The sequence below is a fragment of the Salmo salar genome, chromosome ssa09 (genome assembly GCF_905237065.1).
Source record: "Salmo salar chromosome ssa09, Ssal_v3.1, whole genome shotgun sequence".
Classification (NCBI taxonomy): Eukaryota; Metazoa; Chordata; class Actinopteri; order Salmoniformes; family Salmonidae; genus Salmo; species Salmo salar.
The window spans coordinates 72045051-72071571 of NC_059450.1; the positions used below are offsets into that span (position 1 = coordinate 72045051).

The window sequence follows — 26521 nt, forward strand, 5'->3', positions numbered from 1 at the left end:
TAGTATTATGTAAATACAAAAATAACTAAAGGCTCTTAGCCAAGCCAACAAAATATCCCTTTTTGTTGTATCGTGTTGACAAGTACACAGAAAACATTGTGTATAATTCAATTTTAAAAAAGGCAGACAAATGAACATGACATTGGTTACTCTGAAACATTTATTCACTCATACAGTATCGCTGTAAACAAATGTGCTGAAAACAGTGGGGGAGATAACACTTATCCAGAACAATGACAGATACAGGTCATTGATCGATTTGATTGCAGTACAGCAGAGGTTGGCTCAGGCAGTGTCAATGGGATGATGTGGTGGAAACTTGTTTCAATGATGAATATAAAAACACAGCCAGCTGAAGACTAAAAAAAAAAAAATATATATATATATAGGATCGATAAAGAAATCAGCATGAAGAGCGGAAGAACCATCCAGTTTAAGTTCAGAAACTTTCAACATAATGCCAAAACTACCTCAATCCTCTCAAAAGTCCAAGATAGACAAAAACCCTACCGTAACCTGACCAACATCATGCACGCTAGTCATAATCAGGAAAGTCAGAGGACATACACAGAGGAACGCATTCAATGCAAGTAGCTACATAATAACATGATCCCATTCAAGCAAGGAACAAGACAAACCTTTAATCAATATGAAAAAAAGCCACCAGCTCGGAGAAATAGCAAGATACCGTAGATATTATAAAATACTTTAAATCAGGGTCTGTGTGTTCAGGAAATAACTTGGTTTTTGGGTCCCCCGTCCAAGGCACTCTTACAGCAAGGCTATTTGTGGAACGACAGTGAAATGTTTAAAAAAATAAATAAAAACATTCCAATAACTTTAAGGGATTTAACACCCAAGTTTTCTAATGATCCTCAAATCTGTTGTCTTTAGATTAACGCCTACATTCAATCAGTTCAAGCGTTAACCGGCGATAGCAGGCAACCGCTTAGCGGATGTTTTGGTGGTGTCGCAGGTGAGTGGAACTGTCAAATCAGTGAGCAGCTGCTCGATCATTGTAACAAAGCCACATCCGCCGCACTCACATTAGAAGTTCAGAATGAGAACGTGAAGGCTATATAGAAATAATTATGCTCAAATTGAAAAATCATTAAACAAAATGAGGATTTCTATCAGTGTAATCGAGGTGTAGATTACATTCCAGTGTTCGAACTTGTAAACAAGTCTGCATGTGTTTTTTCTTAATGCGACTGCATGCTGGGAGCCACTTGTGGATTTGACAGCTCTAACGCAGTTCCACCTCCAACACCGTCAAAACATTAGCTCCGCGGCTGTCTGCTAAAGCAGATCTGATTGAATTGGGCCCTAAAACTCAAGGACAGAAAGTTCATTGGCACAGAGGAACACATTGGCAAACAGTCTGGTGCCCTTGGATTGGACATGAATTGGTCCAGAATAATAACACAGCTTAAAACAGTCACTCAATATTACTATTTTGAAACCTCTGTGAGAAAATTCAAGTTTTGGATCATTGAGCCAGCATGAATTAGCATGCCATTTTCATAAACTCTAAAAAGATCTAGCTTGTATGTGCGTTTGTAAAAAAGAAAATCCATAAAATAAGGGCACTTAAAATACACAACCTGAACTGGAAGCCTCAAATTCAGAGAAGACAAATGAATTATTGCATAGATATCATGAGACCATAGAGGTCATAGGTCATGAGGAGAGAAGGGGGGCACACTACACATACGGTATGATAATGTACATACATTCCAACTTCAGTGACAGTAGGTAAGTCTAACCAGAAATACTAAGCTTTGGTCGTACACATAATTATTGGTGTCGTAATACTGCAGTGACAAAAAAAGTGAGCCATCACTCCCAATGGAGTGTAAATGTGTTGGGGAACAGTTTGTGATATATTAAAATAACCAAAAAGGAAATACTGTGCAAAAGGAATGACGCTTAAATAACCAAATTATACACCGAGTGTACAAAACATTAGGAACACCTCTTTCCATGACAGACTGACCATGTGAATCCAGGAGAAGGTTATGATCCCTTATTGAGGTTACCACTTCAAATCAGTGTAGATGGGGAGGAGACCGGTTAAAGGATTTAAGCCTTGAGACGAGGGTTGTGTTTGTGTGCCATTCAGTGGGTGAAATCAGTAAAACAAAATATTTAAGTGCATTTGAACGGTGTAAGGTGCCAGGTGCACCGGTTTGAGTGTGTTAAGAACTGCAACGCTGCTGGGTTTTTCACACTCAGTTTCTTGTGTTTAAGGACATCCAGCCAACTTGACAGCTGTGGCGAAAATTGAAGTCAACATATGCCAGCATCCCTGTGGAACGCTTGACACCTTGTGGAGTCCATGCCACGATGAATGTTTTGTATACTCCGTGTATAATGCTATGATAATTGGGAGTCTAAAGCCTTGTTCACATTGGCAGTTTGAAGTAACTAAAAAAAAAAATGCATATACGATTCAAATCTGTTCTTTTTCCTGCAGTATGAACAGAAACATATTTCAAGCCACATTTCAAAACACCTTCGTAGGTTGGTTGAAATCAGGTACCAATCAGATTCCTGGCCATGCAACTTGTGTCTGAACGGTCAAATCAGATTTATTTGCCCGCAAATGGTTTTTAGACTTATTTGGCATATCTCGTTGCTTGCTAGCCACTCTGTTGACAGTTTGACAAGAACGTGGTAGCTAACGAGCTTGTTAATTGTTTACTAATTAGTGAATGTGCTAGTTGACTGCCTTGGCTAGTCAAAAAGGACTCATTGCTACACCACCAATCCGCCTACACCACTGCACGCACACACCCATCATTACTATGGCAACTAGTGTAGCCATGTAAGCAAATGGACTGCTGTCTGAACAAACACAAATCTGATTTGGTCACTTGTAACTTGCTGTTTGGACAGTTAGTATTCCAAAACAGAATTGAAAAACACTGATTTTAGCTTTAAGGCCTGCAGTGTGAACAAGGCTTAAGTAGTATGATGTATATAAATATCTTTGGGTGATTCTTTCATGTTTATAGCTTGAAAGAAGGCAGAACATTTAATCTCTTCCTATTAGTGTCTACTCTAGGCTTCTTTCTCCATCCATTCTCCCCTTCTCTCTCTCTCTACCGGCCTTCCATCATCTTGGTATCTCCTTCCCTGGACTCAGGTTTACTTGGCCCCGCCCCTTCACATTTTCTGGGACCTGATAGGCTGCTTGGCTCAGGTGAAACGTCCACATGGGCCCTCTGATGCATGAGGCCCTTCCGTCCATGACTCCGCCTCCGCTGCCCTGGAGACCGCCGGTGACTGTTAGCAATCTACATCGCCGAATAATAAAAAAGGTAAGAAAGGGTAAGAAAAATGGTAGCTTTCTTTTCTCTTTCACCTCTTCTCCATCTTTTCCTCCTCTTACCTGTTCATTCCTTAGGTCCTCATCGTCCAGTTCGTTGATGGACTGCATGAGAGAGAAGAGGTTCATCCTGCCACTGCGACTGGGGCTCTGAGAGGACGCCTAGAGAAGGGAGGATATTAAAGATGGATAAACAGGTTGGTTTTGACATTGGTTCAATGTAATATAAATGTTAGAAAAGGTTTTGTCATGTCACTTGTAAGAGAGGTTGCCCACCTTGTCACTGTCGTGTACAGTGATGAGGGGATTGGCTGCAGACGGTTCCGTGGGTGGGGCGGCCGGTTCCGTGGGTGGGGCGGCCGGTTCCGTGGGTGGGGCGGCCGGTTCCGTGGGTGGGGCGGCCGGTTCCGTGGGTGGGGCGGCCGGTTCCGTGGGTGGGGCGGCCGGTTCCGTGAGTGGGGCGGCCGGTTCCGTGAGTGGGGAAGCCGGTTCCGTGAGTGGGGAGGCCGGTTCCGTGAGTGGGGAAGCCGGTTCCGTGAGTGGGGAAGCCGGTTCCGTGAGTGGGGAAGCCGGTTCCGTGATTGGGGAAGCCGGTTCCGTGAGTTGGGAAGCCGGTTCCGTGAGTTGGGAAGCCGGTTCCGTGAGTGAAGCTTCTGCGCCAGTCTCAACCTTGGGGGCAGGGTCTTCAAATACCTAGTCAAGACAGAGATTGAGAAGTCTTTTGATTGCACCTCAAAAGGATTCACAAAATACAAATAATCTGTATCTTCACAATATCATCCTAACTAGGGCTGTTACTGTGACGTGTCATGACCTTGATGTCACCATTGCCTTTGATTCTAAGCAATGTTGTGCTGCTATTTTTATTGACCAAAGCTTTTGATATGGTAGACCAGTGGTTCCTAAACTTTAGTCTCGTACCCCTTCAAACATTCAACCTCCAGCTGCGTTCCCCCTCTAGCACCAGAGGTCAGCGCACTCTCAAATGTTTTTTTGCCATCATTGTAAGCCTGCCCCACACACAATACATTTATTAAACAAAGAATGAGTGAGTTTGTCACTTCCCATGAGCCGGGTTGTGATAAAAAGCTCTTATAGGACCAGGGCACTAATAATTTTGCTCTTTATTTAGCCATCTTACATATAAAACCTTTGTTCATCAAAAATTGTGAGTGACTCACCACAGGTTAATGAAAAGCGTGTGCTTGAAAGGATGCACAACTCTGCAATGTTGGTTTGTATTGGAGAGAGTCAGTCTTAAAATCATTTTCCACATACAGTCTGTGCCTGTATTTAGTTGTTTTCCTGCTAGTGAGGGCCAAGAAGCCAATCTCACATAAGTACGTGGTTGCAAAGAGCATCAGTGTCTTAATGGCACGATGAAACTGAGCGCAGCCCAATCCAGAAACCTGGCAGTGGCTTCTGATTAAATTTTCACAGAACCGCTTGCTGCAATTTTGATGAGGCTCTCTTGTTCAGATATCGGGAAGTGGACTGGAGGCAGGGCATGAAAGGGGTAACGAATCCAGTTTGTGTTGTCCATTTCGGGAATGTACCTGTGTAATTGCGCATCCAGCTCACTCAGGTGCATCGCTATATCACATTGTCCGTAAGATTGAGTTAATTTGCACACACACAACCACAAAAAACCATACAATGATGGAAAGACCTGTGTGTTGTCTTTGTTAATGCAGACAGAAGAGCTCCAACTTCTTAATCATAGCCTCAATTTTGTCACGCACGTTGAATATAGTTGGAGTCCCTGTAATCCTAGAATCAGATAATTCAGGCGAGAAACAAAATAAATAAACACCCAGATAGGCCAGTCGTGTGAGAAACGTCATCATGCAAGCAGTCAGACAAGTGAAAATGGCCAGTAAACAAAACTAAGCGCAACTCTCAATTTATAAAAAACATCAATACTTTGCCCCTTGATAACCAGCGCACTTCTGTATGTTGTGAAAGCGTTACATGGTCGCTGCCCCTATCATTGCATAATGCAGAAAATACATGTGTCCAGAGGCCTTGCTTTAACAAAGTTAACCATTTTCACTGTAGTGTACAAAACATCTTTCAAGCTGTCAGGCATTCCCTTGGCAGCAAGAGCCTCTAGGTGGATGCTGCAGTGTACCCAAGTGGCATCGGGAGCAACTGCTTGCACGCTTGTTACCACTCCACTATGTCTCCCTGTCATGGCTTTTGCACCATCAGTACAGATACCAACATATCTTGACCACCAAAGTCCATTTGATGTCACAAAGCTGTCCAGTACTTTAAAAATATCCTCTCATATTGTCCTGGTTTCCAGAAGAGGATGTCTTCCTTAATTGACCCCCATAAATATAACAACGGGCATATACAAGGAGCTGTGCCAGGCCCGCCACATCTGGTGACTCATCCAGCTGTAACGCATATAATTCACTTGCTTGTATGCGTAGTAATTGTTTCAAAATATCTCCTGCCATGTCATTGATGCGTCGTGAAACAGTGCTGTTTGATGAATATATTGTCTGTATAGTTTTTTGGGCCTTTTCCCCCAGCATTGTCCCAGCCATATCCGCAGCAGCAGGAATAATTAAGTCCTCCACTATAGTATGGGGCTTGCCTGTCCTAGCCACTCGGTAGCTCACCATATAAGACGCTTCCAGACCCTTTTTATTAAATGGTATCTGTTGCTTTTATACAGGTCTTACTACTCGAAAGTCGTCTTTATTCTCGCTCAAACTCACGTGGCTTATTTTGCAAATTGTCTGGTTTCGTTTCTAAATATCTGCGCAAGAGTGAAGGTTTCCCGCGAGAGAGTAACAGTTAATGTGATTGGATGTTAATTATTTTACTAGGCTAACTGTATTTGACATTGTGTTAATTCGCTGAATACTAGATGGTTTAATTTTCTTTTTGGCAGTGGAATGAGGCTACTCTTGGGGGGGAAAAAAAAAAAAAAAACTCACCCAAAATGTATAGCCCCGTTGGAAAATATGAAATGTACTGTTTGAAAATGTGAAGAAAAAAAAACACGATTTAATCTATATAATTTGGCGTACCCCCGACGGCATTCCCCAGTTTGGGAATACCTGCGGTAGACCATTCCATTCTTGTGTGCCGGCTGAGGAGTATTGGTGTCTCAGAGATCTTTGGCTTGGTTTGCCAACTACCTCTCTCAAAGAGTGCAGTGTATAAAGTCAGAACATCTGCTGTCTCAGCCACTGCCTGCCACCAAGGGTGTACCCCAAGGCTCAATTCTGGGCACCACGCTCTTCTCAATTAACATCAACAACATAGCTCAGGCAGTAGGAAGCTCTCTCATCCATTTATATGCAGATGATAGTCTTATACTCAGCTGGCACCTCCCCGGATGTTGTGTTAAACGCTCTACAACAAGCTTTCTCTGCCCTTAACCCTGTTCTGAACACCTCCAAAACAAAGGTCATGTGGTTTGGTAAGAAGAATGCCCCTCCCCACAGGTGTTTTTACTACCTCTGAGGGTTTAGAACTTGAGGTAGTCACCTCATACAAGTACTTGGGAGTATGGCTAGACGGCACTGTTCTTCTCTCAGCACATATCAAAGCTGCAGGCTAAAGTAATATCTAGACTTGGTTTCCTATATCGTTAGCAGTCTTTCACCCCAGCTGCCAAACTAACCCTGATTCATATGACCAGCCTTCCCATGCCAGATTACGGAGAAGTAATTTATAGATCGGCAGGTAAGGGTGCTCTCGCGTGGCTAGATGTTCTTTACCATTCGGCCATCAGATTTGCCACCAATGCTCCTTATAGGACACATCACTGCACTCTATACTCCTCTGTAAAATGGTAATCTCTGTATACCCGTCACAAGACCCACTGGTTGATGCTCATTTATAAAACCCTCTTAGGCCTCACTCCCCCCTATCTGAGATATCTACAGCAGCCCTCATCCTCCACATACAACACCCCTTCTGCCAGTCACATTATGTTAAAAGTCCCCAAATCACACATCCCTGGGTCGCTCCCCTTTTCAGTTCGCTGCAGCTAGCGACTGGAACGACCTGCAACAAAACACTCAAACTGGACAGTTTTATCTCAATCTCTTCATTCAAAGACTCAATCATAGACACGCTTACTGACAGTTGTGGCCGCTTTGCGTGATGCATTGTTGTCTCTACCTTCTTGCCCTTTGTGCTGTTATCTGTGCCCAATAATGTTTGTACCATGTTTTGTGCTGCTGCCATGCTATGTTGTCGTCTTAGGTCTCCATGTAGTGTTGTCGTCATGCGTTTTGTCCTATATTTTTAATCCCAGCCCTCATCCCCGCATGAGGCCTTTTGGTAGGCCGTCATTGTAAATAAGAATTGTTCTTAACTGACTAGCACAATAAAAAAAGGTTAAATAAAAAAAATGACCGCAGTCAAATCCCATGTGACCATTAAGTCAAGGTAACTAGGCTACTCCAAAACGGTTCTCTATAAATGAAAGGCGCTGATGGGGTTAGCAGGTTTCGTATGCTACTAATGGTCATTAAGTTGCTAATGGACAAAAGAACGCAGAGTACCAGGCCCTCTAACCACTGACATCAATACACATGGTTGATGATATTACTAGTTTATCTAGCTTGTTCTGCGTTGCATATAATCGATGCGGTGCCTTTTAATTTATCATAGAATCACAGCCTACTTCGCCAAACGGGTGATTTAACAAGCGCATTCGTAAAAAAAAAAAAAATCACTATCGTTGCACCAATGTGCACCTAACCATAAACATCAATGCCTTTTAAAATCAATACACAAGTATATATTTTTAAACCTACATATTTAGTTAATATTGCCTGGTAACATTAATTTCTTTTAACTAGGGAAATTGTGTCACTTCTCTTGCGTTCTGTGCAAGCAGAGTCAGGGTATATGCAGCAGTTTGGGCCGCCTGGCTCGTTGCCAACTGTGATACCATTTCTTCCTAACAAAGACCGTAATTAATTTGCCAGAATTGTACATAATTATGACATAACATTGAAGGTTGTGCAATGTAACAGCAATATTTATACGGTTCCGTATTTCACTGAAAGAATAAACGTTTTGTTTTCTAAATTATAGTTTCCAGATTTGAACATATTAATGACCTAAGGCTCGTATTTCTGTGTGTTATTATATTAAGTCTATGATTTGATATAGCAGGCTGACTGAGCGGTGGTATGCAGCAGCAGGCTCGTAAGCATTCCTTCAAACAACACTTTCCTGCATTTGCCAGCAGCTCTTCAAGCATTGCGCTGTTTATGACTTCAAGCCTATCAACTCCCAAGATTAGGCTGGCAATACTATAGTGCATCCAATAGTCAAAAGGTATATGAAATGCAAATCGTATATAGAGAAATAGTCCTATAATAACTACAACCTAAAACTTCTTACCTGGGAATATTGAAGACTCATGTTAAAAAGGAATCACCAGCTTTCATATGTTCTCATGTTCTGAGCAAGGAACTTAAACGTTGGCTTTTTTACATGGCACATATTGCATTTTTACTTTCTTCTCCAACACTTTGTTTTTGTATTATTTAAACCAAAATTAAACATGTTTTATTATTTATTTGAGACTAAATTGATTTTATTTATGTATTATATTAAGTTAAAATAAGTGTTCATTCAGTATTATTAAATATATATTTATATAAATATATATTTTTTTCCCCTTTTCTCTCTCAATCGGCATCGGCTTTTTTTGTTCCTCCAATAATCGGTATCGAAAAATCATAATCCGTCGACCTCTAGTTGTAATAGTAGAATACTGCCCTTGTCCACGCTCAAAAATGTTTCATGCCTCAAATTTTGCATTCTGAAAACACGCATGTATTGACCATGGCATTCAATTTCCACATTTTTATATTTAAATAGACCGCTATTATTCGAAATGTCTCATCCATCCACCAAACCACTCCACGCTCCAAGTGAGACACTCTCCCACAGTAGAGGGAGAAAAACATGTTATTGCAACATTTCAAGTTGCAACTGCAGGAAAATCGTTTTGAAAGCAAATACTGTTGGAGACAAGGGTCTCAGCTTTCTGTATGTGTTACATGTATTTGCCAACTCTCCATATGGACAGCTGGGGACCTTTTTTAACCAAAGTATCTGGTAGGCTATGGCTTTGAGATATAAAGTGCATTCGGAAAGCATTCAGGCCCCTTCACTTTTTGTTACGTTATAGCCTTATTCTAAAATGGATTACATTGAGGGTGGAAAAAAATGACCTACCCAATACCCCATAATGACGAAGCAAAGAGGTTTTTAAAAAAAGAAATACCTTATTTACATTAGTATTCAGACCCTTTGCTATAAGACACGAAAGTGAACTCCGGTGCATACTGTTTCCATTGATCATCCTTGAGATGTTTAAACAAGTATTCATGAATACTCAGTACTTTGAAGCACCTTCGGCAGCGATTACAGCCTAGTCTTCTTGGGTATGACTCTACAAGCTTGGCACACCTGTATTTGGGGAGTCACTCCCACTCTGCAGATCCTCTCAAGCTCTGTCAGGTTGGATAGGGAGCGTCGCTGCACAGCTATTTTCAGGTCTCTCCAGAGATGTTCAATCGGGTTCAAGTCGGTGCTCTGGGTGGGCTACTCAAGGACATTCAGAGACTTGTCCTGAAGCTACTCCTGCGTTGTCTTGGCGGTGTGCTTAGGGTCGTTGTCCTGTTGGAAGGTGAACCTTCACCCCAGTCTGAGGTCCTGAGCGCTCTGGAGCAGGTTTTCATCAAGAATCTCTGTACTTTGCTCCGTTCATCATGACTAGTCTCCCAGTCCCTGCCGCTGAAAAAACAGCCGCACAGCATGACGCCGTCACCACCATGCTTCACCGTAGGGATGGTATTGGCCAGGTGATGATTGGTGCCTGGTTTCCTCCAGACGTGACAATTGACATTGACAAAAAGAGTTCAATCTTGTTTTCATCAGACCAGAGAATCTTGTTTCTTATGGTCTAAGTCCTTTAGGGGCAGTTTGGCAAACTGGCCACTCTACCATAAAGGGCTGATTGGTGGAGTGCTGCAGAGATGGTTGTCCTTCTGGAAGGTTCTCCATCTCCACAGAGGAACTCTGGTCACCCTGAGAGCTACATCGGTCTCTTGGTCATCTCGCTGACCTTCTCCCCAAATTGCTCAGTTTGGCCGGGCGGCAAGCTCTAGGAAGAGTCTGTGGTTCCAAACTTCCTCTATTTAAGAATGATGGAGGCCACTGTGTTCTTGGGAACCTTCAACGCTGCAGACATTTTTTTGGTACCCTTCCCCAGATCTACACCTGTACACAATCCTGTCTCGGCGCTCCATGGACAATTCCTTGAGTCTCATAGCAAAGGGTATGAATACTTATGTAAATAAGGTATTTCTAAAAACCTGTTTTCGCTTTGTCATTATGGGGTATTGTGTGGAGATTGAGGGGGGGGGGGGGGGGAAATGTGATTTAAACCATTATAGAATAAGGCTGTAACTTAATTAACTGAATTTTGAAAAAGTCAATGGGTCTGAATACTTTCTGAATGCACTGCATGTGTGAAATTAGTTTTGATTTAAAAATGAGCCATTATCAGCTGCATGGGCATGCCATCAGAATGCACTTTAATAGCGAATGTAGGACTCTTTTACCGAGTAGGCTACGCTGTTGTAAAGCGATGCAATTTGTGCCTAATATTAGGAGTTGAGAAATAAATCAAGCCTGGTAGAGGCCATCAAAACTCTGTTCACACGTGATTGCATAAAGAAATGTTGCGCTATGACTCGGTTTGAGGGCTCCAACCCGGTTCAGCTTATCAACCAGATAATTATCTTAGCCTGTTTTTAAAAGGTATTGGTCACTGACAGAGCTCCTCTGTGGAGATGGGAGAACCTTCCAGAAGGACAACCATCTTTGCAGCACTCCACCAATCAGGCCTTTATGGTAGAGTGGCCAGACGGAAGTAAAAAGCAAATGATAGCCCGCTTGGAGTTTGCCAAAAAGGCACCTAAAGTACTCTGACCATGAGAAACAAGATTCTTTGGTCTGATGAAACCAAGCTTGAACTCTTTGGCCTGAATGCCAAGTCTGGAGGAAACCTAGCACCATCCCTACAGTGACACATGGTGGTGGCAGCATCATGCTGTGGGGATGTTTTTCAGTGGCAGGGACTGGGAGACTAGTCAGGATTGAGGAAAGATGAACAGAGCAAAGTACAGAGAGATCCTTGATGAAAACCTGCTCCAGAGCACTCTGCCTGGGGTCGAAGGTTCACCTTCCTACAGGAAACTAAGCACACAGCCAAGACAATGCAAGAGTGGCTTTGGGACAAGTCTCTGAATGTCCTTGCGTTGGCCAGCCAGAGCCCGGACTTGAACCCGATCAAACATCTGCAGAGAGACCTGGAAATAGCAATGCAGCGACAATCCCCATCCAACCTGCAAGAGCTTGAGAGGATCTGCAGATAAGAAACTTCCCAAATACAGGTGTGCCAAGCTTCTAGTGTCATACCCAAGAAGACTAGGTTGTAAATCACTGCCAAAGGTACATCAAAGTACTGAGTAAAGGGTCTGAATACTTATGTAAATGTAATATCAGTTATTATACATTTGCTAAAAACCTGTGTTTCTGCTTTGTCATTATGGGGTAATGTGTGTAGATTGATGAGAATAAACAAACTATTTAATCCATTTTAGAATAAGGCTGAAACGTAACAAAATGTGGAAAAAGTCAAGGTATCTGAAAAGTTTCCGAACGCACTGCATTTGTTATAGCCCTAATATGTAAAGACAATATTAAATATAGAATCGTCTGATGGGTGAGACTATTATTACTTGTGAATGAGAGACTAATTAACAGCGTGTGCAGTCTAGGCTAGAAACTGAGCCATTTCACATGATAGCTTTTTACTCTAAACACAGAACAGCCGCTTCATGTCCGCACTCCCTCGGCAATCGTATGAGGAAAAAGATGCATTTTATTCAGCCATGTTCACTTATAGTCTTCTTAATATAAAATCATAAAATAATGTCACGGGAATTATAAGCACATCTTGCCTGCTAAATGAACAGCCTTGGCTGCCATTGGCATGGCGCATAGCCAGATAACATACAGTAGGCCAACTTAGAATATGAAATTCTGTTCTTCTGAAATACATTTTCTTCATATCATGTTTCTTAAGATCTGCCTAAAATAATGGATTTACTGTGATGGTGTAAATTAAATGGATTTATTAGACTTTAAAAAAAGTAGTTGTTCTAAAGGCGGTTTGTATACTTTGGAGATGCTTAACGTGTTTATGTTAATTTGAGGTCAATTACCATGAGACTAGCAGTCATTTGCATGACAGTTACTGGCTGACAAAATGTAATGATCACCACAGCACTAATCCTAACCAAAAACATTCTGTAACTTTTACCTCTTTATCTGCCTCATCAACTTCATCCGGACTCTCCATCTCTTCTTCATCCTCCTCCTCGTCATCACTCTCCTCCTCCTCCTCCTCCTCCTCCTCCTCCTCGTTGCTGCGTGAAGCAGCAGACCTCTTTCTCTTCTCTCGCGACATCCGCCTCCAGAGAGCACTGTGGCGCTGCTGACTGGAATGGAGGGTACAGTGAACATACAGGTGATGTCGACGATATCATAACCGCCATCGATAAGAGACATTACTGTGCAGCCATATTCATCGATCCTGGTCAAGGCTTTCGACTGTCAATCACCACACTCTTATTGGCAGACTCAACAGCCTTGGTTTCTCAAATGACTGCCTCGCCTGGTTCACCAACTACTTCTCAGACAGAGTTCAGTGAGTCAAATCGGAGGGCCTGTTGTCCGGACCTCTGGCAGTCTCTGTGGGGGGAACACAGGGTTCAATTCTCAGGCCGACTCTTCTCTGTATACATCAATGATGTCGCTCTTGCTGCTTGCGATTCTCTGATCCACCTCTACGCAGATGACACCATTCTGTATACTTCTGGCCCTTCTTTGGACACTTAACTAACCTCCAGAGGAGCTTCAATGCCTTACAACTCTCCTTCCATGGCCTCCAACTGCTCTTAAATGCAAGTAAAACTAAATGCATGCTCTTCAACCGATCGCTGCCCGCCCACTCAGCATCACTACTCTGGACGGTTTTAACTTAGGTATTTGTAGTTGTCCACATATTCTAGGTGTCTGGTTAGACTGTAAACTCTCCTTCCAGACTCACATTAAGCATCTCCAAACCAAAATTAAATCTAGAATTGGCTTCCTATTTTGCAACAAAGCATCCTTCACTCATGCTGCCAAACACACCCTCGTAAAACTGACCATCCTACCGATCCTCGACGATGTTATTTATAAAATAGCCTCCAACACTCTACTCAGCAAATCGGATGCAGTTTATCACAGTGCCATCTGTTTTGTCACCAAAGCCCCATATATACTACCCACCACTGTGACCTGTACACTCTCGTTGGCTGGCACTTGCTTCATATTCATCTCCAAAGCCACTGGCTCCAGGTCATCTACAAGTCTCTTCTAGTTAAAGCCCCGCCTTATCTCAGCTCACTGGTCACCATAGCAGCACGTGCTCCAGCACGGTCACCCCCAAAGCCAATTCCTCGATTGGCCGCCTTTCCTTCCAGTTCTCTGCTGCCAATGACTGGAACGAACTGCAAAAATCTCTGAAGCTGGAGACTCATATCTCCCTTACTAGATTTAAGCACCAGCTGTCAGAGCAGCTCACAGATCACTGCACCTGTACATAGCCCATCTATCTACCTACCTCATCCCCATACTGTATTTATTTATCTTGCTCCTTTGCACCACAGTATCTCTACTTACACAGTCATCTTCTGTACATCTACCATTCCAGTGTTTAATTGCTATATTGTAATTACTTCGCCACCATGGCCTATTTATTGCCTTAACTCCCTTATCTTACCTCATTTACACACTGTACTTTTTCTACAGTATGTTTGATTATTCCATGTGTAACTGTTTTGTGTGTCAATCTGCTGTGCTTTATCTTGGCCAGGTCACAGTTGTAAATGAGAACTTGTTCTCAACTAGCCGACCTGGTTAAATAAAGGTGAAATAAAAATAAAGTCACACACACAAACCAAACACACGATAAATGAATATGCTGACCTGGCGTTAAGGATGCCGCTGTAGGTGTGGAGTTGCTTCATGAAGCCGACATTGGGCTGGACGATGGGCCTGCGGTCCCTGACGTAGGACAGAGCCACCTCCAGGGGCCAGCGCTGCTGCTTCATGGCGTACGCCACCACTGTGGACCCAGAGCGAGACACGCCCATCTTACAGTGCACCAGCACCGCCTTGCCACTCTGCCTGTATGGGGGGAGAGAGGGGCTGTGTTATCATTGTGCGACTACGATGGAGAGTGTCATTGTGCGACTGTCGCTGGTTTATCCAGGGGGGCACAACGTTACAGAACATTCAAACAGTAAAAAAAAGATTTATAGAAAAAACAAATCTATGTCAAAGCCATATCGTTACAGTACAATGCAGGGAGAACGTATAGGAGAGAGAGGGGAGGAGGAAGAGGAGGGTGGGACTACCTGGCTGTGTTGATGAAGGTGTATGTGTCTTTCCAGTGTGACAGCAGGTCTGTAGCCTCCACGTCATAAACCCTGATGTTCATGTAGCTGAAGGACTCTGGGAAGAAGTTATCGATCTCCCGCGTAATGTTCAGGATGTAGCCCACACTGAAACGTTGGCAGAAACTTAAGTTACCGAGCAACCACACAACACTTTGGCTTGCTTGTTTGCACACTCACCTTATACAAGTCAATAACAAGAGCATACGCACACCAACACAGTAAATGAAAGGTTTACTTGTTTTTCTGTAGCTCCTCAAAGTTGGCAGCATTCCACTCAGACCCCTAAAAGAGAGAGACAGAGCCTTATTCACTGAAGACGAGGGGACACTAGAGGGCCAGAGCTTTATATTCAACAGCTGTCAACACTAGGCTCTGAAAAGGGAAGTTCGAGTCATGCGACATACTCTTGGTTGCAGCACACTTCCCGTGGCTCAGTTCATAGAGCATTGCACATACAATGCCAGGGTTGTAGGTTTGATACTCACAGGGGGACCAGTACCAAAATGTATGAACTTTATGCACTCACTACTGGAAGTCACTCTGGATAATAGCATCTGCTAAATGACTCAAATGTAAACATTTACTTCCTGTCATGATCAGCCCCGAGGAGATTTCCTTACAACAACTGGTCCAGTGTCATATACTCTTTACAACCTCATGATTAAGGTTAGGGGCTACTGCTGAGTGGATACTGCTGAGTGGCATCTGATTCCAGAGCTGTGGTTAGGGGCTACTGCTGAGTGGCATAAGCCAAAGGTCAAATGTGACAGAGTCAGATGGGACTCACCAGGAACAAATAGTCAAATATTTTGGAGGGCTTGTCCATCTGCGCCATGGTGACCATCATTTCGTTGTCGATGTATTCCTTGTAGTTCTTCATATCCATGCCTATCCTGGTCTCCAGGGCACTGCGGACCTAGGGAAGGAGACAGGAAGAGGATGGCCAACTGATCAACAGCACAACGCCATGTTTGCACCCTCTGGGAATTCAATCCATCCACGAGGTTATAAGGGGTGGTGAGCTCTGGTTGTGACTTGGCTGGTTCAAAAGGTTTGTGTTACAAGTGAGGTGTCATAGATCCGGACACAAAACTCTTCAAGTCATTAATTTAGGTCACAGACTGTAGACAGACTGCCTCTATATTACCAGAAAATGTATTTACTTCTACTTGTATTTCAGACAGCTATGTCAGCCATTGTTTGTCTGTGACCTTGACAAGTATTGGTCTTCTTGCATACTTTGGGGCTTGTTCCAATATATAACATCACATTTCTTGTCCTTCTCTGTGGTACCTGTTTGGAGGTGATGTTTTCCAGGTCCTCTGTTCTCATGATGTCTCGGAGTTCCTCTTTGATCTGCCTCTCCACAGACACCCTCTCCGACGAGCTGTGCAGAGACAAGAGTATCACTACCCGCTTCCCCTTACACAGTTCACCAACACACACCCACAGACATAGAATAAAACTTTGTCCATCATATTGAATGTGAGGATCCTCTCCAGAACACCCTGGCTGACCCCAAACCCCTTTAATTTCCTGATTAAGAACAGGTGTCACCTTGCTTTAAACATTTTTTTATAGAGTTCTACCAGAGCCATGTCATCCTCATACTTGAAAAGGCTCACATTGCTTCCTTGGATCTTCAGCTCATTAGTGTAGATAGAGAACAACAGTGAAAGGACACACCCCTGTGTTCAGGGTCAGTTCAACAGAGGGGGCCCCATTCATGAGGACCCTCTGTAGGCGATCAGTTAAAAAGTCCTTGATCCAACCTGCGAGGCCTCCATTGATATTCAGGTCCAGTAGTCGTTTCAGCAGTGTGTATTTGCATTGTATTAAAAGCTGAACTAAAATCAATAAATAAAATGTGATTTCGCATGATGAAGGTTACTAGCCACCATGTTCACCAAGGTCAGGGTAGCATCCTCAGTCCTCCTCTGTGTCTTATGGGCAAACTAACAGATCCAGTTGATCTGCTATGGAAAGGTTAAGGTGCTTACTAACAACCCTTTCCATGCATTTGTCCAAAAGTGGTGTGAGGGCCACAGGTCGAAAGTCATTTGGCCCCTCATTTGGTCGACACCTTCCAGGATTTTGGCACTGTACAGGTGCTCATCAGGAGTTGAAACAGTCGTGTGAGCACTCCCTTAAGCCGGTCGGCGCAGACCTACAGTACTTGCCCCATAGTCCGTCTGGGCCCGATGCTTTGTGTGACATGAAGCATGAGGCCACCTCGTTCTCTTATCTGAACCAGAGAGGATTTGGGGATACTTGCACATATTTGTTTACATTCGTCTAACATAAAACCAGTTTAGGTCATTTACAAAGGTTGAACAGTCTGACATATTATCGTTCTCTATTTTCTTCCCATCATTGCATTAAGCCCTTCCCATGCTTGTCTTGCCTGTACAGAACCTCTGCTCCACTTTATCCTAGGTCCAGGCACATAGACCAGAATAATGGTAATTTGTCCGAACTCGTGTGGTAGATAGAATGTTACCGATGGGTGCCTGGTGCACACTAGTCCAATCACATTACACAGCGTGGCCCAAGTATTCTCTACAAAGATACATTGATTTGTGACGTTGTGTCTCGATCTGCTCTAAAGACAGTGTAGCCATCAATGTTCACATTTAACTTGGCAAGTCAATTAAGAACAAATTCTTATTTACAATGACGGCCTGCACCGGCCAAACCCGGACGACGCTGTGCGCCGCCCTATGGGAGTCCCAATCACGACCGGTCGTGATACAGCCTGGTCCTGCTTGAGCAACGTTTCTGTAAAGCAAATTAAATTACTTCCCCTAAAGTCCTCTTCAAATGTAGCCCTTGCCGCTAACTCATCCAGTTTGTTATTTAATGACCGCACATTTCACAGGGCTCAAGAGGTGGTATCAGGAACAGGGAGCGGGTGACGGCTTCCCAGCCTCCGTACTCTGTTCCCGATACCACCTCTTGAGCCTCGCCTCTTAGCTCCCCTTTTTGACTTTGTAGAACAACCATCAGGCAAGGCAATGCTGTTTTGGAGTGTGAGCTTTATCTCGGAAAGAGAGCAGAAACTCATGAGTAGGTGATGGTGGTTGATTTACTCACGGAATCTCTACAACCTCTGGGAGTGATTGTAAAGTTCTCCGCATATTACAGCGATTAGGATTAAGGTCGTCACACATGCTACGAACAATACTGTTAAACTTGCGACGCACTTAGATGTCGATAAAACTAAACAAAATGTAACGATAACTATAAAAACAAAGAATATAACAAACACTATAAACAAACAATATAACAAACAATTCACGCAGGTGAGCTCAGGGTCAGGCAGCATTGCCGCGCCCCCTAGGGTGTCAAAAATAAATAGACACACCTCTGTCCGGCGCTGTCCCTCCTGATTGACTCCAGGCCTGTCATGGCTCCCCACTCGTTTAGACAGAGGCGATTAGACTCCACATGCCCATAGTAGTGTTGGGCCCAGTCCAGCCCACAGCCTGGAATCACTGCACCCTTCACCGCCCGCTCACAGCAGCCATGCAGCGCCTGCAGCACTGACCTGGGGACAGCGAAAGACACATTAGGCGCAGGGGTGGCGAGGGCCTGATTGGCGTCACAGTTTTGCCCCAGCTAACACACCTGATTCCAATAATCACCTAATCATGATCTTCAGTTTAGAATGCAATTTGATTAATCAGCTGTGTTGGCTAGGGATGGAGAAAAAGTGCAGTGGTGGAAACGTACCCAATTGTCATACTTGAGTAAAAGTAAAGATATCTTAATAGAAAATGACTAAAGTAAAAGTTACCCAGTAAAATACTACTTGAGTAAATGTCTAAATGTATTTGGTTTTAAGTATAAAAAGTAAATGTAATTGCTAAAATGTACTTAAGTATCAAAAGTAGGCCTCCTGAATGGCGCAGCGGTCTAAGGCACTGCATCGCCGCGCTAGAGGCGTCACTACAGATCTGGGTTCAATCCCAGTCTGTGTCGCAGCTGGCCGCAACCAGGAGACCCATGAGGCGGCACACAATTGGCCCAGCGTTGTCCGGGTTCAGGGAGGGTTTGGCCACTCTAGCGACTCCTGTGGCGGGCCGGACGCATGCACGCTGACACGGTAGCCAGTTTGTACGGTGTTTCCTCCGACGATGGGACAAGACTAACTACCAATTGGATATCACGAAATTGTGGAGAAAAAGTGGCATCAGACGGCACCATTTTCTTGGATTTAATTATTTTTTGTACCGATAGCCAGGGGCACACTCCAACACTCAGACATCATTTACAAATGAAGCAGGTGTGTTTAGTGAGTCCGCCAGATCAGAGGCAGTAGGGATGACCAGGGATGTTTTCTTGATAAGTGTGTGAATTAGACAATTTTTCTGTCCTGCTAACGATTCAAAATGTAATGAGTACTTTTGAGTATCAGCGAAAATGTATGGCGTAAAAAGTACATAATTTCTTTAGGAATGTAGTTAAGTAAAAGTAGTCAAAAATATAAAAGTACAGATACCCCAAAAAACTACTTAAGTTGTACTTTCAAGTATTTTTACATAAGTACTTTACACCACTGAAAAAGTGTGACATCAATAAGGCCCTCGACAACTGGAGTTGGCCACCCCTGCAGGACCTACACACGGGAAGAGGCAAGGCCATGACAGATGAAAGCGTAGAGGTTGTAGGTCATTCTATTACAGTACTGAAAAGGAATATTGTGTGTGTGTGTGTGTTTACTTTATGGAAACAGAATTAAAGTCTGTACGGAAACAGGCTTGAATAAAACCTAAAACTCAGTCTGTATGGAAACAGGCTTGAATAAAACCTACCACATGGTCTGTATGGAAACAGGCTTGAAGATTCTTGTCTCTTCTGCTGACGTGACACTGAACCCACTGAGGAGGGAGATTGAGAGAGAATGTGTGCAAGACAGATGGATGGTGTGAGAATGAGAGAGAGAACACCGTTAACTGTGTGAGCCTGCTGATGGCAGAAACCAGTCTGTGGGTGTGAGTGTCAGATCAAAGACCGTCTGTATCAAACAGACACACAGCATGTGAGCCCTATAACTAGGCTTGGCCGAATATACCATTTAAGGGGGTATTTCAAAATCCAGCTGGTATAAAAAAAAATGTTGAAATCCCAAAGAATATAAAGTTGAGTACAACTATAAGAAGTCTAAGATGTGTCCAAAAAATGATATGCAGTTCAGGACTGCAGCTAACCATTTGGTTTGTTAACTTACTAGCTAAGTGTCTAGATAAATCCTCTTGGTTGGAGCCGACATTCAATTCCCTCTTGGATAAAGATCCCTGTTGCCTAAATTGTTTTGTGAGTCAAATGTGTCATTATTATTATAATTTTCTAATTAGCGCCCCTTGTACTTACTTATGGTAATACCGTATACCCCAGTATAGTACAGAAATGGTATGAAAATCTGGATAGAGCCCTAGCCTACATATTCTCTACATTACAACTACACAGAACAGGCAGGGCTACAAAACCAAAACTCTAATGCTGTTTCTGGGGTTTTATTTAGCTCCAGATCTGAACATGTCCTCAAAAGCTCTTTCATACTCCTAGTTAAGATCGGAGGTGGAGTAATCTGATCCTAGATCTGTGGTAAAAGGAAACTTCTTGCTTGTGCCGACACTCCTGCACACTCAGGTCAATGAGCAACACAATCCTGACCACATTCCAGAACAGCCAAAAGCACTATATAAACTTTACAGTCAACACATTGTTAGCAAACCTTTATAAAGTACTTACAGTGCATTCGGAAAGTATTCAAAGCCAATGACTTTTACAACATTTTGTTACATTACAGCCTTATTCTAAAATGGACTAAATAAAACATTTTCCACATCAATCTACACACAATACCCCATAATGACAAAGGGAAAACAGGTTTAGACATTTTTGCAAATTTATTACAAATTTAAACTTAAACACCTTATTTACATAAGTATTCAGACCCTTTGCTATAAGACTCAAAATTGAGCTCAGGTGCATCCTGTTTCCATTGATCATCCTTTAGCGCTCAGGACCTCAGACTGGGGCGAAGGGTCACCTTCCAACAGGACAACGACCCTAAGCACACAGCCAAGACAATGCAGGAATGACTTCAGGACAAGTCTCTGAATGTCCTTGAGTGGCTCAGCCAGAGCCCAGACATGAACCCGATCGAACATCTCTGGAGAGACCTGAAAATAACTGTGCAGCAACGCTCCCCATCCAACCTGACATAGCTTGAGAGGATCTGCAGAGAAGAATGAGAGAAACTCCCCAAATACAGGTGTGCCAAGCTTGTAGCGTCATACCCAAGAAGACTCTAGGTTGTAAATCGCTGACAAAGGTGCCTCAACAAAGTACTGAGGAAAGGGTCTGAAATCTTATGCAAATGTGATACTTCCTCTTTTTTTTGCAAACATTTCTAAAAACCTATTTTTGCTTTGTCATTATGGGGTATTGTGTGTAGATTGATGAGAATTGTATTTAATACATTTTAGAACAAGGCTGTAACGTAACAAAATGTAGATAAAGTCAAGGGGTCTGAATACTTTCCGAATGCACTGTATGTGATGAATGCAGATGTTAAAAGTGTTGACATAAGGGGTGACATAGTGACAAAAACAGATGTAATTCAGGTACATAAACAGAGAGATTACTCATTGGTACTATTATGTTTGGCCAGCCTCCAAGATGCTAGGCCAACCGTGGAACAGGCTCAGCTAGCTATTTCCTAGTTTCCTCATTTGACTCCTGCACTCAGGAAATACATCCATTTTTCTCTGTTTCTAATGGCAGTGGGTTTTCTCCCACTTCTTACCCATCTCCGTCCAGGTATACTTGTGTGGCACTCCATATGGGCACAACCATACCGATAGTACACTGATCACTGAAAGACACAGAGACAGACTGTTTTCATCCCTCGGTTTTGGCAACATTTACTAGATTTATTTTTAACACAAGTCGTTCTCTAGTCTAGACCCATCTGATGTATCCATGGAAACATGTTAATGGTTATGGCATGGAACACACCTGTCTGTGTTGGGGAAGTCCATGCCCAGGAGAATGCTCTCCTGTTTGTTACTGAGGGTGGAGACCACGATCAGATACCTCACTCTGACTGGACTCACTGACTCCAATCTCACCGCCTGCAAGGACAGGGGGAGGTAGGAGAAGAGAGGTGAAGGGGAGGTGAGAGGGAGGTAGGAAGGAAGGAGAGAGGGAAGAACAGTGGGATAAGCATAATAAGGGGTGAGAGAGGGGTAAAGGGCATTTATGAATGTGTAAGTGGATGTTACTAGTGGATGAGTGCCAGTCTGTGTGTGCCAACACGCCAACTCCTTGTTATGCCAAACATGTTTGGGCTTGACAATGAGCAATGGAGTTGGCAAGAGCACCAACAGATCTGGGACCAGATCTAGGATGTTACATGTTGGTGGTGTATAGGGCGAGATACCATCCTTGCTATAATGCTTTGAGACCTAGTGAAAAGCATTACATGAATGTGACCCGTTAGTAGATGCTTTTAACATTACATTACTCAGTGCTCCGGGCATCACGCCTGTTATAGTCATGCAATTGTAACAGAGGTGGTTTGGTGAAGCACGTAACAGTGATGAGTAACCCTGGCTGAAGAGAGACCTGAAGAATTGCATTATCCCCATAAGCTGATGCCCAGGCATTATCTAAGCACTAGCACAGTGTTGTGGTATGCATACCACAGATGACCCAAGTTTAAACCGTCACACAATGCCAGTCCTATCCATTGTATGCTTATTCTATACATTCTACCGGTGGTCATGTGACAGCTGATGGGTCTCACCAGTTTGATAGTGTCCTCTGGTCTTAGTAATGACACCATGGCATGCAGATGTCTGTGCTGTGTGTCTGAAGCTCCCCCCCCCAGCTTCAGGGGTGAAGGAGAGTGATTGGGTGATGTCTCTTCATGAGGCTCCTCCCTCTCTCCTTCCAAGAGAAGGACGGCCCCCTTGACCAGAGCAAAGCTCTCCCTGTTATGGGGGATTTAATTATTATTCCTGTATTATGAATTACTGTGCAACTGTATATTATGTTATTGTGCAGGAATGGTTGTAAATATATAAACATACATACACATGTGTATGTATGTTTATATTTACAACCATTCCTGCACAATAACATAATATACAGTTGCACAGTAATTCATAATACAGGAATAATACATACATACATACATACATTCCTGCACAATAACATAATATACAGTTGTATATATATATATATATATAAAACATTTTCTCTGCAAGTTCAAATGTTCACAACATACATATCAAAACTGTAGTTATTTTATCCAAACTATAGAAACATTTAATTCACAACCAAAAGACCAACAACAACAAAAAGTATACCTTTTCTGAAGTCTCCCTCTTCTTGGAATGCTTTCATCCTTCAAGAAATTATTTGAAAGATGATTAATTCACTAACCCTTTAGCCCAAACGGACTGGCACTGGCTATCATGCAAACTCCCTGTCAATCATTGCAATTCACTTGACAATGACCACAATGGAGTTGGCAAGAACACAAACAGATCTGGGACCAGGTTATAAACTCTTCACTGTGAAAATCTACAATCTGATAAATATGTCATCTTTTGTTACATGATGAAGTCTGCTGACTACAGAGTGACAAACCTCTTTAATTATAGAGTCATTCCATTGATTACAGGAGAAATCTAAAGTGCCGTGTCCTGAAAGAATGAGCAGGATCACTTGTAAAATGTGCAGCTACAAAGATAAGAGGCAGAGGAAACAACTACGGAAGTTAAAGACCGAGGGACACAGAGAAAGGAGGGAGACGGGGATAAGAAACAGAGGAATAGAAAAGACAAAACAGAGAGGGGAAAAAAGAGTAAAAACAGAATGCATGAGGGAGTGGGGTTTAGCAGTGTGAGTGAGTGAAACTTGAGACAGTAACATTACCTGTTATGCAACTGACATGTCTAGACAGACAGGAGAAAAAAAAGAGTAGAGGGGTGCTGGAGACGAGGAGGACAGGAGAGGACAGGAGAGGAGCGTTGAGGGTTTGAAAGGAGGAGAAGGAGAAAAAAATGAATTAACAGTAGTAGAGATTTGAGACTCAATGACAGTAGAATGCGGGCGGGGGGGGGGGGTAGGGCAAAGTTATGTCCGCCAGCCTGGGGAAGCTGGGAACAGAAAAGTGAAAATGTCGCCTGATGTATTGGCACACTCGTAACATACCAAAGAGGCCTTGGAATTAACAACGTTTAAATGAGCCTATTAAAGTTGCTCTAAAATGTTTAAAGAGAAGTGAAAGAGAGAAATACAGAAGGAGTGAGGGGAGAAATGATAAGGACATAAGGAGGATAATTGTTATCATTTGGTGTGGTGGTTTCAAGGGTTAGGCAGCAGGAGTAGATTTGACTACTGTAGTCACCCACAAATACAGATACACTGTGACATAATGTACCTTGACTGTAATCACACCTGATTCAATTAGTCAACTATCACCAAGCCCTTGACTAATTGAATCGGGTGTGCCAGTTCAGGGCTACAACACATATGTGAAATGTTGGGTGGTCCACGAGGAGAGGGTTGGGAAGAACTGATCTATGGCATGTTGTGCCCTCTAGTTATCTGCTTTATCGCTGCATGGCCGATGTTTTGGGGTGGGGGTGCTGACATTTGTCTGGGGGGTGCAGAGGAAATATTTTGTTGAGGCGTGGGCCAGGGGGTACGAAATATCTCTCCGCTCTGCTGACGAGTAGTTTTCTCCGCTCATACAGGAGTAATAAAGGCCTAGAGCACTAATTTTGTGGAACAACATATTAAACCATTTTAAATAACAAAAAAAAAATCGTATTTATTGTGATTTATCAGGGGGTGCTGCAGCGCCCTCAGTAGCCCTACTTCCAGAGGCTATGCCATCTTCTCTACCAGAGAGCATCAAAGACCCTTGACATCCACAGGGTACAATGACTTGATGACATCGAGAATAGAATAAATACATCAAGCAGGACACTGGACAGCTTCAGGCAATGATTGTTGTTCATTAAATCAAAGAAGATATATTCTAGATGAATAGGCAATAGCAGGCGTAGCCAGTGCATCAAATCGCACACTGTTATGATGTGAAGGCAATGTCATGGAAAATAAAAAGTCTAGTATTTCTACATTGAGATGTGCGCGGGAAAGGGGACTCACCGGAGCCGTGGAGATGGACGGGGGCCGGTGCAGGGTCAGCAGAGCCATAGCAATGCACGGCTCGGTTCGCAGGTTCTTCACAAGCGTCTTGCGAGACGCGGGCAGGGGGGTTCCTCAAATATGTGGGCGTGGTGGCGAGGATGTAATCACAAATCTGGAACGTAGTTGGAGCGGATGATCAAATACCCGTTTCTAAAGATACAGTATGCTCTGCAGACAACCTAGATAGTGGAGGAGACGTCAATGGACATTTGAAACGTAACGTTATAGTTAGGCGTCACATGGAAGATAGCCATTGTAGTGACATGCCAAGCATTCCTTCACAATGTCCACGTATGGTTATGAAATAATCGTGGGCTGTACTGCGCTCGAGTGCACATCACACGCAAAGATCCCCCCAAAACATAATATATATATATATATACACACAATTAAACAATAGCTAACTAACTAGTCGTGTCTGAAAAATACCAACATTTGAGAAGCTAGAACATGGAGTTGATGTCATATGGAAGACATCAATTCTGTTTGAGTTGACGGTGCTGTTGATCGACTACAAATCAACAAGCTGTGCTAGCTAACAAGCTAGTCAGGACGTAATTTACAGTCGATAGGCAACTGATCCATATGCTAGTTAGCTAAAAACAAGCGTGAAAGTGATAGAGAACGATCGAGCAAGAGTTCCTCTATTACCTACTTCCGACAAAATGCCTACTTATTTTGTATTTGGACGCTTCTCCCTCACACGCAGTCAGCTTCGATAGACAGCTATTTTTAATAATTCGCTTTGGCAAAAGTTGCTCCACTCTGATATCCAAATTAAAGGAGAGTTTATTATTTAATGGAACCAGGAAGAAAATATATCGGCACGGAAAAGTAAACATGCCCTTACAAGGAGGGGCGTGGAGGAATGGTTCTCTTAAAGGGGAAAGGACAATATTTATTTAAGAATATCCCAATCTCTCTCAAAATGATGTTGTTTTACTTCTGTAAATTATCTGCATCAATCCGGTTATTCTGTTATTTTTTTTTATTTCTAGTGTAGACTACTTTCCAGAACCATATTACTTGTTGTATAACTGATGTATGCCTTTAGCAAACTACATTGATACATTTATTTGGGGCGGCCTAGTGGTTAGAGCGTTGGGCCAGTTACCAAAAGGTTCCTGGATCGAATCCCTGAGCTGGCAAGTTAAAAGTCTGTCCTTCTGCCGCTGAACAAGGCAGTTAAACCACTGTTCCCCAGTCGGCCATTATTGTAATTAAGAATTCGTTATTAACTGACTTGCATTCTTACATTTAAATATAGAAATTCCAACTCACTTTTATTTATTCCATATTGATCATTTTATTATGATTATCTATTTATTCATTCATTTGACGTTGGATGTCCAGAAATCCGTGAAGGCAGTGAAAGGATAGATAGGTC

The 26521-nt window shown here is 43.0% G+C and overlaps 1 protein-coding gene across 7 annotated transcripts; it reads right to left on the reverse strand.

Annotated features, from left to right (window-relative positions):
* Nucleotides 1-142: 142 nt before the first annotated feature.
* LOC106611700 (protein phosphatase Slingshot homolog 3) lies at nt 143-25991 on the reverse strand. Of its 7 annotated transcripts, none has more exons than XM_014212180.2 (17): nt 25790-25991; nt 25093-25246; nt 23280-23317; nt 22715-22901; nt 21925-22040; nt 21713-21781; nt 19713-19778; nt 18263-18445; nt 16192-16285; nt 15686-15814; nt 15134-15180; nt 14857-15003; nt 14426-14626; nt 12714-12891; nt 3608-4024; nt 3395-3493; nt 143-3299 (listed from the first exon to the last, which is right to left on the reverse strand). In XM_014212180.2, the coding sequence occupies exons 2-17, from the start codon at nt 25138-25140 to the stop codon at nt 3105-3107; spliced, it is 2214 nt and encodes a 737-aa protein (XP_014067655.2). In that variant the 5' UTR covers nt 25141-25246; nt 25790-25991; the 3' UTR covers nt 143-3104. The 7 variants fall into 7 exon arrangements, with proteins under 7 accessions (XP_014067655.2, XP_014067661.2, XP_014067660.2 ...); XM_014212186.2 differs by having other exon boundaries at nt 25808-25984; XM_014212185.2 differs by having other exon boundaries at nt 25093-25313; nt 25808-25984.
* Between the last annotated feature and the right edge of the window lie 530 nt (nt 25992-26521).